Source organism: Dromiciops gliroides, chromosome 3 (assembly GCF_019393635.1).
Source record: "Dromiciops gliroides isolate mDroGli1 chromosome 3, mDroGli1.pri, whole genome shotgun sequence".
In the NCBI taxonomy this organism is placed as follows: Eukaryota; Metazoa; Chordata; class Mammalia; order Microbiotheria; family Microbiotheriidae; genus Dromiciops; species Dromiciops gliroides.
In genome coordinates, this window is record NC_057863.1 from 262,954,484 (window position 1) to 262,968,601 (window position 14,118).

A 14,118-nucleotide genomic window follows, 5' to 3' on the forward strand; every position below is an offset into this window, starting at 1 on the left:
TTACCTTTTTATGCTTCTCTGAAGTCTTATACTTGAAAGTAAAATTTTCTATTCAGTCCTGGTCTTTTCTTCAGGAATAAATGCTTGAAAGTCCTCTATTTCACTGAATATCAATTTTTGCTTTCAAGGGACTATCCCTAATTTTGCTGAGTAGGTGATTCTTGGTTTTAATCCTAGCTGTAATATCATATTCCAAGCCCTCTGATCTTTTAATGTAGAACTCGCTAAATCTTGTCTTATCCTGACTGATAACCTGGATATCATGATATTGGAATTATTTCTTTCTGGCTGTTTGTAACCTCCTTGACCTGGGAGCTCTAGAATTTGGCTATAATATTCCTGGGTGTTTTCATTTTGGATTCTCTTTTAGAAGGTGATCAGTGGATTCTTTCAATTTCTATTTCACCCTTTGGTTCTAGGATATCAGAGTAATTTTCCTTTATAATTTCTTAAAAATGATGTTTAGTCTCTTTATAATCTAATAAATTCTTGGGTTTGTGTGTGTGTGTGTGTGTGTGTGTGTGTGTGTGTGTGAGGCAATTGGGGTTAAGTGACTTGCCCAGGGTCACACAGCTAGTGTTAAATGTCTGAGGCTGGATTCGAACTCAGATACTCCTGAATCCAGGGCCAGTACTTTATCCACTGCACCATCTAGCTGCCCCCATAGTCCAATAAATTCTTAAACTATGTCTCCTTGATCTATTTTCCAGATCAGTTGTCTTTCCAATGAGATATTTCATATATTTTCCTCTATTTTCATTCTTTTCATTTTGTTTTATTGTTTCTTGGTGTCTCATGGAATCCTTAGCTTCTATTTTCCCAATTCTAATTTTTAAGGAATCATTTTCTTTAGTGGATTTTTGTACCTCCTTTTCCATTTGGCCAATTCTACTTTTTAAGAAGTCCTTCTCGTTAATGGATTTGGCCTATTTTGTTTTTTAAGGTGTTATTTTCTTCAGTATTTTTGGTGCCTCCTCAATCAAATCTGTTGACTCTTTTTTCATGATTTTCTTGCATCAATCACATTTCTCTTCCCAAATTTTCCTCTACCTCTCTTTTTGATTTAAAAAATCTTTCTTGAGCTCTTCCAAGAATTCTTGGGAGGGCAGAGGAATGAGACCAATTCACATATTTCTTTAAGGCTTTGGATGTAGCTGTTTTGACTTTGTTGTTTTCTTACGAGTTTGTGTTTTGATCTTTCCTGTGACTATAGTAACTTTCTATGGTTAGGTTCTTTTTTTGTTGTTCATTTTACCAGCCTATTTCTTGACTTTTAACCATATGTTAAAGTTGGTGGGGAGAGGATACTGTCCCAAGCTTTAGATTTTTCATGCTGCAGTTTTCAGAGCTAGTTCTGGGGGTCTATAAGTTTTCAGTTATTCCAAGGTGGTATGATCTAAGGAGAGGTGTTGTTACTACTCTCTAGGCCTGTGTTGTGGCCTGTGGGTGACCACAAGCATTCTTTTCCATGCTGGAATTGTGAACAAGTCCATGCTCCCCTGTGGTTGCATGCTCTAGTGTGCTAGTGTTCCTCCTTGCCCTGGAGCTGTGATGAGAAATTGCATGTGGGAAATGCAACAGGGTCCTGGGCCTTGTGCCAGAAAAGGGTCCCCTGTATTTTCCTTCTAACCAGTTGTCTGACTGAGCTGAGAGCTCTAGAAGTTGCTGCTGCCAATTCAGTTGTCTCCAAGGCCTGCTGCTAGCTTGATGGTGCATGGCCTCTGCTGGACTGTACTCCACTCTCACCCCAGTGAGAAAGACCTTTCCTGCCAACCTTCTAAGTTGTCTCGAGCAGGAAAATTGTTTCACCTTCTCCTTTTGTTAGTTCTGCCACTCCAGAATTGGTTTTGAGTTTGGGAGGGAATTTAAGAGAGCTTGGGTAAGTCCCTGTCTTTATTCCATCATCTTGACTCCCCCCCAATTTAAAAATATTTGATTCCTCCATTTACACATTTTTTTTATCTATCTACTCTCACAAACTTGACAAAATCACATACTAATCTTTTTAATTAAGAGATACCTTAGTTTAGGGCTACAGCATGCATCTCTGTTAGATCAGAAACTGTTTCTCCTAAAATAATCTGTTTCTACTAACACCAGAGCCCAAGTTTTCTATCTTTCCTGAGCCACAAGGAAGCCATCGTTTTTATTTTAGAAACCCTTTATTTATATAAGTATGTGATATGAAAAAATTCTATAAGTAGAAGCTGCAGATTTAAGCAAACTTATCTTTAGCTTAGCTAACCAAGTTCTTTATGATAACTGCTGTTCTCACTGCATTGACTATAACTCCTTCATCTCAGAGACATAGATACCTTGTACTCTTAGACCTGTTTAAATGCTCTACTGTTTTGCAAAATTCTCCATAATTCAGCTCAGGAGCTTTTCTTTATAGTTTCTGTTCCCCTTGGGGCTGGTAACTCTCTCCTTAGCACTGAACTTTTGCTAATTTAGACTTCAACAATTCTTTTTAGACCTCAGCAGCCCTCTAGAACAAATTTTTAAATCGTATGTGTTTGGCTTTATGTGATGGGAAAAGGATCTGTTGCAGTCTTTGGTTTTATTGATAAATCTTCATAGATCCCAGAAGTGCTTGGAGGACTGAATGATATATATTTTATGTGTACTACTCTACAACTCTCATTTCCCTCTTCTGGCAGCTGGTTAAGTGGAGCTAGGTCATAAGTGAAGAAATATTTACAAAACATAAAGAATCAGTCAATGGTACTTAGAAAGTGTCTGTGTATAGGGTGCTGGGATATACTGACTTGGCAAAGGATGTTGGCTATGGATCCAACACATGATACAACTAACTGAAAGGGGAAAACAAGATATGAAAAATAGTTCATTGTGTATGTGGTCAGATAGAAGTCTGGAAGATAGAACAGATAAGATAATTTCTGGAAGTTAGAGTCATGCTGATCTACTGATTTAGGGGAAGTTAGGATACCAAAGAAATCCTAAGACTTAAGTAAAGAGGTAATCTGTGAGGGAAAACTGAAAAATAACTAATTTTGTAATGCAATTAAATGGTTTCAGAATAGATGATGGTGGATGATTTTGTGTTATATTCTATCAAATATTAATATAGTCTGCATGAGTGCCACTATTAATTTTGTTATATGTTTAAAATTGCATAGTGTTTATATTGATATTGTAGATTCAGATGATAGGAATGGTATGCCGACCTCATAAAAATAAAGTTTAATAAAGTATCATTATCTGTATATTATTTGTCTGTCAATAAACATTTATTAAGTACCTACTATGCGCTTGGCTAGGCCATTGCCAGTCATCTTGACCTTTGTCTTGCCACTGGACTCCAATGACTATGGGGGAGAGAGCAAGGCTGACGACTTTGCACAGCTTTGCCTCACTTAAATCCAACTTACAAGCAGGTCAAGACACCATGCTCATGATGTCATTTGTCCTCTTCAAGAACAAAGGACCACCACCACCAACAACAACAAGTAGGTTCCTGGCACACAGGAGATCTTGTGCGGTACTAAGCAATTCTTTAGGGGCTTAGTTCTGAGAGCCCATATGGGCATTTTAGAATCAGGGTCAAACCACAAAAAGGGTATTCACAGAGAAGAAGTGAGCTAAACATGTATACAGTCCAAAGTAGAAGTCTATGATGAAAAAGCAGCCATGTTTGCATGACTTCACATTTATAATGGCTATCATAAAACTTGCCTTCTCAATGGGTAGGGAAGAGCCTGAAGATAAAGAGAGACTTTGGAACTCAATATGTTAAAAAAAAAAAAGTTATAAATATATTAGTAGTAGTAGTAGTAGTGCTGCTGCTGGTGGTGGTAGTAGTAGTAGTAGTAGTTCTTATTGTTAGGAATGTTAAGGGCTCCCCTCAATTTTTTTTTTTTTTAGTGAGGCAATTGGGGTTAAGTGACTTGCCCAGGGTCACACAGCTAGCAAGTGTTAAGTGTCTGAGGCCGGATTTGAACTCAGGTCCTCCTGACTCCAGGGCTGGTGCTCTATCCACTGCGCCACCTAGCTGCCCCTGAATTTGTTTTTTTGAGTTGCCATATTTTCTAGAAATAGTGGACCCAGAGAGTATGCAGGAAACCCTGAACATGTCAAGAATGAAACCCCCCTGAGATGACAGAATTTGTTGTTAGTACCCCAACCTGGACTCCCTGTGTGTCCTTGATAATCAAGATAGGCATCAGTCAGTCTGCACTAGACTAGGAAACTCCTTGTGCAGCTGGGACCTTACAGATAAGTAGACCACCATATCTTCATAGTCTAGCAGTTCCCCAGGGAAATGCTGTTTTTACCATCTTCATTATTCATGATTTTTCATCCCCTGCCACTTGTATTTGGGTGTAGATTTCTATTTTTCCTCCTCTCTTTGTCATAATTTCATACATATGCAAGCTTCTGTTTGAATTGTGAACTCTTTGTGCTTGCTTAGGGTTCCACGTGCATGTTCATTGATCTTGTAATAAACCTAGTTTTTTTTTTGTTTTTTTTTTTTAGTGAGGCAATTGGGGTTAAGTGACTTGCCTAGGGTCACACAGCTAGTAAGTGTTAAGTGTCTGAGGCCGGATTTGAACTCAGGTACTCCTGACTCCAGGGCCGGTGCTCTATCCACTGTGCCATCTAGCTGCCCCATAAACCTAGTTTTCATGAGAGTTTGGTGAAGTTGTGATTGCCTGTTGACATTTTAAAAAGAAAGGGGTAGGGGCAGCTAGATGGCGCAGTAGTTAAAGCACCGGCCCTGGATTCAGGAGGACCTGAGTTCAAATCCGGCCTCAGACACTTAACACTTAACACTTACTAGCTGTGTGACCCTGGGCAAGTCATTTAACCCCCATTGCCTGCAAAAAAAAAAAAAGAAAGGGGTAGTTGAGAATAATACACCTACACTCTCTTCTGTTGTCACCACACTGCTCTCAAAACCCACCTGAAGTAAAACCTTTCCATTCTGTTTTCTTTTTCATGTTTAATCAGTTTTTGTTTCTGGGAAAAGGGCAAAGAAGGCCATCTAAGAAGTGGCCAGGAGAAGTAACCCCCAGGAACACGTCAAGATATCTAGGTTGCTGAAGTATGGGCTACTGCTTGGAGGAAGGGTGGGGCTACACCACTGTTGCTATTTTTTGGCCATCAGGGGAATGCAAAGGGGTTCTGAAAAGCCCTGGTGCTCCTATATTTAGCTCATCTAAATCTAAGGACCAACCCTCTTAAACTGCTTAGTCTCTATAGTTCTTCCATAATGTCTGGTCCCTGTAGTACTCTTTATTATTTGTGTAAGGATATGGTTTTGCTTCTTAAGAGATTTTCTTAATGTAAGGGATAATCTTCCTCTGAGGATTGTAAATGGAATTAGTATATAGATTATATATATACATACACGCATTTATACAAAGTCATATTAATAAGTAATACTTTTTTTTTTTGCTTGCTAGGATTTTTGTGTAGTCATTTATTTTCCCTTCCCATGCGGTCTGGGTTAATATTCCCAAGAAAAAAAAATCCATAAACACCTCTCTATATCCTGTTACTCTTCACTAGAGAAAATTATCCAAGGCCATTTTTCTGGCATTTGCCAGATAATTTAAGAGACAGATCTCCCTGGGAAAATGAACATTGGAAGGACCAGAACTTAAGAAGGACCAAGCTGAGTCAACTGACATCAGCACTTTTAAAAATCTATAAGGCAAAGAAAACAGAAATGATGGGATGAAATTTTAATTTCAAATTAAATCATGTTTTTGCATCAATTGATTTGATGTGCTTCATCCTTCTAGTATTAATGTTCATATCACGTGGCATATATCCTGTTAAGTGCTCTTACCCTCTAAAACTAGCCAAGGTCTTTATCTCTTTTCCTAGTAAGTATATAAATAATTCATAAATAATATGATCCATCATAAATAAGGGGTCTACCTGGGCCCAAATGGTACCATACCATCTAGCATCATAGATAAAAACCTCCACATCCCCTAAATTAGCTGACCTTGAGTAAATTAGAGAATTTTCCACTTTTATACCCTCATATATATTTTATCTAAAGATCCAAAATCATAGTTCTGTAAGCAGAGGTAGCATATTATGACACCAATCACCATCCTGCAACCTCTAAAAAAAAGGGAGTAGCATATCTATCATGCATTAGAGAGATAACCTTTCCTATGCAAAAATAAAAAGTTATGGTGGAAGCTGCCACATTACTCCAATCTGGGGAACTAACATACAACCACATTAATTTGGAAGTGGATATTAAAAAAAAAAATTAAGTCAGTATCCCACTCCTCCTAAAACCTCAGTTGGTCACATACAATATCCTTTGCTAAATTTCCTTTGGAAATGCAAAAGTGCATGAGCCTTCCCTAGTGTGGAACTAGGGTATCACAAATCACTCATATGGAACAACGTTTGCTGCCAAATGAAGGAAATGAAATGGGTAAAAGAAGCTTATCAAATTTCCTCTTCCTTGAACTAATGAAATTCCAATTTTAATTGCTATGCTGATTATCTAATTTAAGGTCAAAATGAAAATTCAACCCCTTCTGTTCATCTCTGTTGTTCCCACCTGTTATCAGGAACGAGTCTCCAGATACTGATGTGCTAGATGATGCCAAGTTCCATATCAGTAACACTGGTCCTGATTTAGACCAGCCTAGTAGCCATAAGTCTTAGGTTTGAATCTCTTTCTATACCTAGATGGCCCCATAGGACTTAACATTATGGATTCTTGGTTAGCCAACCTAGAGTAGATCAGAGAACATGCTAGTCCCATATTTCTCTCTCTCTCTCTCTCTTTTTTTTTTTTTGGTGAGGCAATTGGGGTTAAGTGACTTGCCTAGGGTCACACAGCTACTAAGTGTAAAGTGTCAAGCCAGATTTGAACTCAGGTCCTCCTGAATCTAGGGCCAGTGCTCTATCCACCATGCCACCTAGCTGCCCCCCATATTCCTCTCAAGAAATTACTGTGCCCCAAAATCACAAAGTGTAATAGATAACATCTTGATCTTTATTAATCACTAATCTGGAATGATTGCAAAGCAGAGAGCATTTCTGATGCATGTCAGAGATGATATTTTTCCTATACAAGTAAGCAAAAGCTGGTAAGCTATTATTGAAGCTGCCACACCACCCCAATCTGGGGAACCAATTTGAATGTAGATTTGGAATCCCACAGGATTCCAAAGGTTAGGAATTTCCTTTAATACATTTCCTTCAGACTCAAGTCTTAGGCTTGGATTTACTTTTTTCCCTCTCTAGTACCTTCTATGGGAAGTTATGTGGTAACACACATATTCTCTCATTTGGAGATGCAATCGCACTGAATGAATGTATTTTAGTGGGCAGGAGAAACATCAAGTCTCTTCATTTTCATGCCACAAGTGGCCGAAAATTAAAGTCATTCTCTATGGAAAAAACAGCATTCTTACCTTGTATCAATGGAAGGTAGAGATGATATTGATCAACATCTCCACTGAAGACAGCAAATGCTTGTCGCTTTAGCAACATGGCTTTCTGCTCAAAACTTGAAAACAATTTTAAGGAACTGCTTTGCATATCTAAAATGAAAATAACAAGTAACCAGTACTTAGTGAGGAAAGTTTTTGGTGGGGCAAGTTATAGGTCATTGATAGTAGTAGAATTATTAGTACCTTTAATGAAAAATCATAATCCAATTAGACAAAAGCACATGCCTACCATATCTTTATTAAGAGTGGGTAGTTGGTTGGGGAGGACATATGGACAGTACCAAATTCTCAAAAGTTTTATTATTATGAGAAAATCATTATCTAAACTTTCTTTTAAAGGTTAATATTAGGAACTTTCTAAACACAGCTAAAATGGGACATTTCAAATCTGAGAAATGAGGAAAATGTCAAAGTAGTCTAGTCAATTAGGCTAGGATCTCTAAAAAAATACATTGTGCTTTTTTAGTTCAGGCTTGGTTATAAAAATTTAGGCAAAGATTCTAAAGTTGGAGGCAAGATCCTATGTCTAAAACATTAAAAAATTTAAATAACAAAATAATAAAACGATCTTTTAATAACAATACTTACTCATTAAATCTTTAAACATTGTTTTTTCATGTGTTAGAAGATGGTCAATAATGGATCTCCAACTAAAGATGATAAAATAATAAGATTAAATGTAAAACTGAGAATCTTAATTAAAAGCATCAGAAAAATATTAATTTAAAACTTTTCCAAATAAGATTAATGAAAATACAAAGGAAAAAAATACTTGTGAATAAAAAAAAGGCAAAGGTCACTTGTTCTTTAAGACTATAAAAGGGATAGAAAAGTCATTGGTTAAATTAGAAAAGAATATATGACTGGTAAATTTTTAGATTTTATTATTAACTCTGTCTTTTTCTAGAGCTTCCACCAAATAAATCAGCCTCTTTATGATGCTTTTTGCTTACCTATTATAAAGCATAGGATTGGTGGTAGAGAAAAAAAATTCCATTTGCTAGTGATTTCTAAGGTTTCTCCCAGTTATAACTGCAGGACAATTGCATAGAGGACTATTTTAAAAGCAGCACTGTTGGGGGCAGCTAGGTGGTACAGTGGATAGAGCACCAGGCCCTGGATTCAGGAGGACCTGAGTTCAAATCTGGACTCAGACACTTGACACTTACTAGCTGTGTGACCCTGGGTAAGTCACTTAACCCCAATTGCCTCACCCCCCCCAAAAAAAAGTGGCACTGAGACCCCCAGAGAGAGGTCACAGGAGAGTTTAAAAGGACCTCAGAGACTAAGATACCCCAGATTATTATAGTTCTTTCTAATCATGGCATCCAAAACCAGAAGGAAACTTGAAAAATTTCTCTTTGCCAGATAATTTCAGTTTAAGCCAGATTTATTTTTATAAATGTACTTCTTCTTATGATTGAAGTCAATTCAATGACATCATGTTCCAGCTGCAAACTTTAGGCTGCCCTATAGCTTCCTCTCTTTAAGGTGACCTTCTTTCCTGAGATTGACAAACTTTCTACTTTTTTAGTTACTACTAGAGAAGTATCACTTTTCTGGATGTGGGATGCCTAGAAGGATTAGGGGCAAGGGTCAGAAAGGAGTAGATGGAGTTGGGAAAAGAGGTGAGATCATTAACATAAATTAAAACTCACCTAATATGTAAATAACAACAAAATATTGTGTGAATGAGAGACAAAATATGCTCTAAATATTATAATTACTGCTGAGCCAAATATCATGATGATCAAAATTAAAAACATTCTCTAGGAATAAAACGCTCTGTCCATTGGGATGAAATAACCATTTCAGATCCTAAAATAACTCTCATGCTATGAAAAACAAAATTCATTTTGTTACTTATAAGTAGCATGTTATAATTTTGAATTTATTTACTATTAGTAAATATCACAGATATAGATGAGATTATCATATTCCACATAAGATTATTTTGATTTTTATTCAGTTATGGTGTATTATATTTAGAAAAACATTTCTTACTGAACACAAGAAGTATCCATCTGAAAAAAACCAGGGTCCAAATATAACTCCAGGACTTCTTTTTTCCAGGCTCTTTTTGTATAGGCATAACTACTCAGGGAGCTGAGTAGCTGTGCACCAGCTCGGAAGCTAGGGGTGTTGTAGGTACTACATGGGGCAGGTGGGGAGAGGAAGAAAGGGAAAGAATGAGTTTAAAAATTGTCTAGAAAACATCAATTGGCATATTTATCCACCCCTTCCCACACCTATATTTTCACCCAAATTTGGAAGGGATGGTGGGGGGCAGGAGAAGTGAGAGGAGAGAGAATTATATTACCTGTGATTTCGTAAATAAGGAAAAACATAATATAGCAAACGTGAAATCAACGGCACAGCTTTCTCCTTCTCATCACTACGATAAATCATGTCCAAGAGACATGCTACAACCTTAAGAAAAAAGAAAAACCAGCAAAAAGAACACAGCTGTTACTACACATCCCAGAATTTGTCATCTAAGAATTCTAACAACAGAATTTCCAAGTATGATTTTCTGTCAAGATTTTCAATGAGGTACAGTGAAAAGAGTACTGGAAGCCCTGGGTTAAAGTCCTGGACAAATCACTTCCCTTTATGGACCACTAATTCCTCATCTGCAAAATGAATGGGCTAGATTAGGATGCTATTTAATTTCAATTCTAACACTGTCTGATAATCCAGCCTATAGCCACATGCTTTTGAGGGAAAGAGAATATTGGTTTTACTTAATTGATTCAGTGATTTAAGGCAGTGTTCCATGGAATCTTGATATTTTGTTTAATCAGAATAAAGGTACTATGAGAAAATGTCATTGCTAGTAAAGATTGGCAAAGGGTGGGCCACTCAAGATCCAAAAATGTAGTACTAGCCATGAATTACTATCCCTATGCTGCAGTGGGGGCCAAACCTAGTGTTAGGTCTTTAGGGTTGTTTTTTTTTAAGGATCATAGATTTAGAGCCGGCAGGTTTTTATTTGAATTATATAAATCTATGAACTGAAATAGATATAGAGGGGCAGCTAGGTGGCACAGTGGATAAAGCACCAGCCCTGGATTCAGGAGGACCTGAGTTCAGATCCGGCCTCAGACACTTGACACTTACTAGCTGTGTGACCCTGGGCAAGTCACTTAACCCTCATTGCCCCACCAAAAAAAAAAAAAAGATAATAGACGCCTTCTGGTTCAACCTTCTCATTTTTCAGATGAGCATAGTGAGGCACAGGGAGGTTAAGTAACTTTCCCAATGTCACAAAAAGTAATAATTGTTTGAAGTGAGGTTTGAACTCAAGTCCTCTGATTCCAGAAAGCCAGTGCTCATTCCATTCTACCATGCTCCCTCTACTGCCACATGTTTGAGAGAATGTCCTTTGTACACGGACCCCCCTATTCTTCTGTCCCTCACATCATAGTTAGGTCTTTGTAAAATTTCAGGTATAGTTTTTCTTCACAAGGTCCCCAGTCCCCTCTATTTTGCTCCAAAATTTTCTCCCTTTATCCTGGGAATATTCCATTACCCAGGGAATCATTTTAAAGGTTTCACTAATTGGTCCAAAGCATTCTATGGCCAAATTAGCTTGATAACCCCTAACTTAAGACAATCAGTGCCATCATTCTCTAAAACAAAGATCCATGTTAAGAAATCAATTGTCTTTACCTCTGCGAGGAGTGAGAGAGCATGCACACTGTACAATGAGGGGGCAGATGCCGATACCATTGATGAGGGTGCTGCTGCTGCATCTACATGTAAAAAAAAAAAATCATTTGTGCTGTAATTTAGAATGCATATCATAGCTCCGTTGTCCAAAAGATATCATATAACCTTGAGTTAAATGAAAATCTTTTCACATTCCCAAAACTTTTTAAGTATCCATGAGTTTATTGTTCATCTCTCTGATAATACATGCATACACAAAGAACTAAGACTCTGAATGCTTTCAGACAGATGGAATAAGGCAATTAAAGTTTAAAGCTTACTTTTTCATATGTACTTAAATGGACCTGTATTACCAGCATAGGATGGACAAGATGACCCTCTGAGGTAATTTTCAACTCTAAGATTTTGTGTTTAAAAACTTTAATTGAAAGAATCATGTCATTTTGAAGTCACGTTGTATATCTGGAGGCTATCAGTGGCTTCTTATGTTATGTCTCATCAGGGTGTTCAAATTTTTTTATTTATTGGGTTCTTTGGGAGAATCTTAAAGTTGTATCTTGTCTTCATGATGACTATGCTTTGTTTACATGGATGTTTTATTTCTGTTTTATTTTAATGTTACTGCTTTTTGCTTCTCTTCTTCTAAATTGTCTTTAACCCTTACATATTTGCATTCCCAGTCTCTTCTTTGTTTCTTTTGTGAGACTTGCCACTCTAGATTTAAATTTCCTATTCTGCCAATTCTTTCTGCTGTATAGGTCATAAATACTGGTTTCACAAATTTTATTTCTCTTTTAAACCATTTGGCAACATCCTGCTATGGTTCCATTTTCTCTTAGGAATCCAGAGGCTCTACAACTCATTAAATGTTGATTGATTCTTTATTGTCTTACAATATTTATTATAGACACCTTGACTCTTCTAGTGGATCTGAAGGCCAGATTCTCTTCTACTATCTTAATATATCTTAACCCTGTTGGTTTATCTTTTATAAAAATCTTTAACTTAGTTTTCTTCCTCCAGATGATTTCAGCCTCTCCACCCCCCTACCCCCCTTATATTCCTCTATTGCCTACTTTCTGATTCCTTTCCCTTTGATTACAGTTTCCCTCAAACCCATCTTAGTCTCCTCTCATGCTGGGCAATTCACATTTCACTAGCCTCAGCTTTTGCCCCATACAATTTCTGAGGGGGACAGAATTGGTCCTAAAAAGATGCAGGTGTGATAGACTTAGCTTTTCTCAGCAATACAATGATCCAAGACAATTCCAAAAGACAATAGGTTTAATGTGATTGTACATATATAACCTATATCAGTTTGCATGCCATCTTGGGGCGGAGGGAGGGAGGGAGAAAAATTTGGAACTAAAAATCTTATAAAATGAATGTTGAAAATTATCTTTACATGTAACTTGAAAAAAAATAAAATACTATTAAGATTGAAGGGGGCAGCTAGGTGGCGCAGTGGATAAAGTACCAGCCCTGGATTCAGGAGTTCCTGAGTTCAAATCTGGCCTTAGACACTTGACACTTACTGGCTGTGTGACCCTGGGCAAGTCACTTAACCCCCATTGCCCCGCAAAAAAACAAACAAACAAAAAGATTGAAAAAAAAGATGCTGGGCTCTTTTCTTCAGTGTTAGTGGAGTATGTTTGTCTCACACTCTCTCTCTCTCTTTCTCTCTCTCTCTCTCTCACACACACACACACACACACACACACATTCTGTCTGTCTGTCTGTCTCTGTCCTACCCCAGTTCCCTCTGTGGCAGCATAAACTGCTGCTACATTGCTGCCCTAACAAGCTTCTGCCTTTTGTTTTTCCCCAGAACTGAGAGAAGGGAGGGGTAAAGTTGTTTCCTGTTACAGGCCCCTGAGTTAGCTTGTGCAGCCTTGCCTACGTGGTCAGAGAAAGGAAGGGAGTGTTGAATCAGCAAGTTAGGGGTTATGATTTAAACTTCTCTGCCGTCAGTTCATTCAGTTGTTACCTCACTGGGGTTCTTGGTGTCCTAGACCATGGAGGCAGGTGAAATTCCTTATCTCTTATGTATGATTCCTATTTTGGAGAAGTTTGAGAGGTTGTGAAGATAATAGAAAATGTCTTGCCCTCCATTTTGTTAATCACATAGTCTCACTGAATATCCATCTTATTTTATGTCCAATATTTGAGTTGTTAAAAACATCACAGTGAGTGTACATAGGTATTGACCTTTGCATCAGTATAAGGAGTGCACAAACCAATGAAGCCATGGCTCCAATGAAATTTTTTTAAAAGTCAGGCAACTGGAGTTAAGTGACTTGCCCAGGGTCACACAGCTAGTAAGTATTAAGTATCTGAGACCAGATTTGAACTCAGGTCCTCCTGACTCCAGGGCCGGTGCTCTATCCACTGTGCCACCTACCTGCCCCCAATTAAATTTTTTAAATGTCATACTTAGCAAGACTTAGGATCACAGAATCATAGACTTAGGGCTGAAAGAGACCTTTGAGATAATCAAATACAACCTTTTTATTTTATAGATGAAGAATCTGAGGCACATGCTTAAATACTATATCCAAGGTCACATAGGTGGTAAACAGATTTGAACCCACATCTTTTGACTTCAGACCAGCATTCTTTCCATTGCATCATGATACCTTAAACTATAAATTTGATTATAAAAATAATGTGGAGACTAACCAAGATGGAGGAGTAGAAAGTAGCTGTGCAGCTTAACTCCCCCAACAACTATTCCAAGTAAGATCTCAGATCAGTGCCAGACCAAGAAGTGATCAGAAATCAAAGGAGAAACCATAGTGGGTAAACTTTCCACTGCAAGATTAAAACCCATAAGCAAATGACCACATCTGGGAGGGTGAGGATCTCAGAGCCAGTTTCCCAGGAGATGGAAGGGGCATCACTATGTTGCTCTAAACCAAGAATGGAGATCTTAGAGTCAGACTTCAGGAGCAGAAAAGAGCCATGGTGATACCTCCCTAAACCAGGAAAGCAG

At 37.7% G+C, this 14,118-nt stretch overlaps 1 protein-coding gene across 1 annotated transcript in view; it reads right to left on the minus strand.

The window, feature by feature from the left end:
* The window catches only part of DOP1B (DOP1 leucine zipper like protein B), a 138,167-nt gene that overhangs the window by 14,219 nt on the left and 109,830 nt on the right, over nt 1–14,118 (minus strand). Inside the window, 5 exon segments of the mRNA XM_043996750.1 lie at nt 7,416–7,544; nt 8,043–8,104; nt 9,459–9,605; nt 9,775–9,884; nt 11,127–11,209. Of these exon segments, the coding sequence (XP_043852685.1) occupies nt 7,416–7,544; nt 8,043–8,104; nt 9,459–9,605; nt 9,775–9,884; nt 11,127–11,209 (531 nt within the window).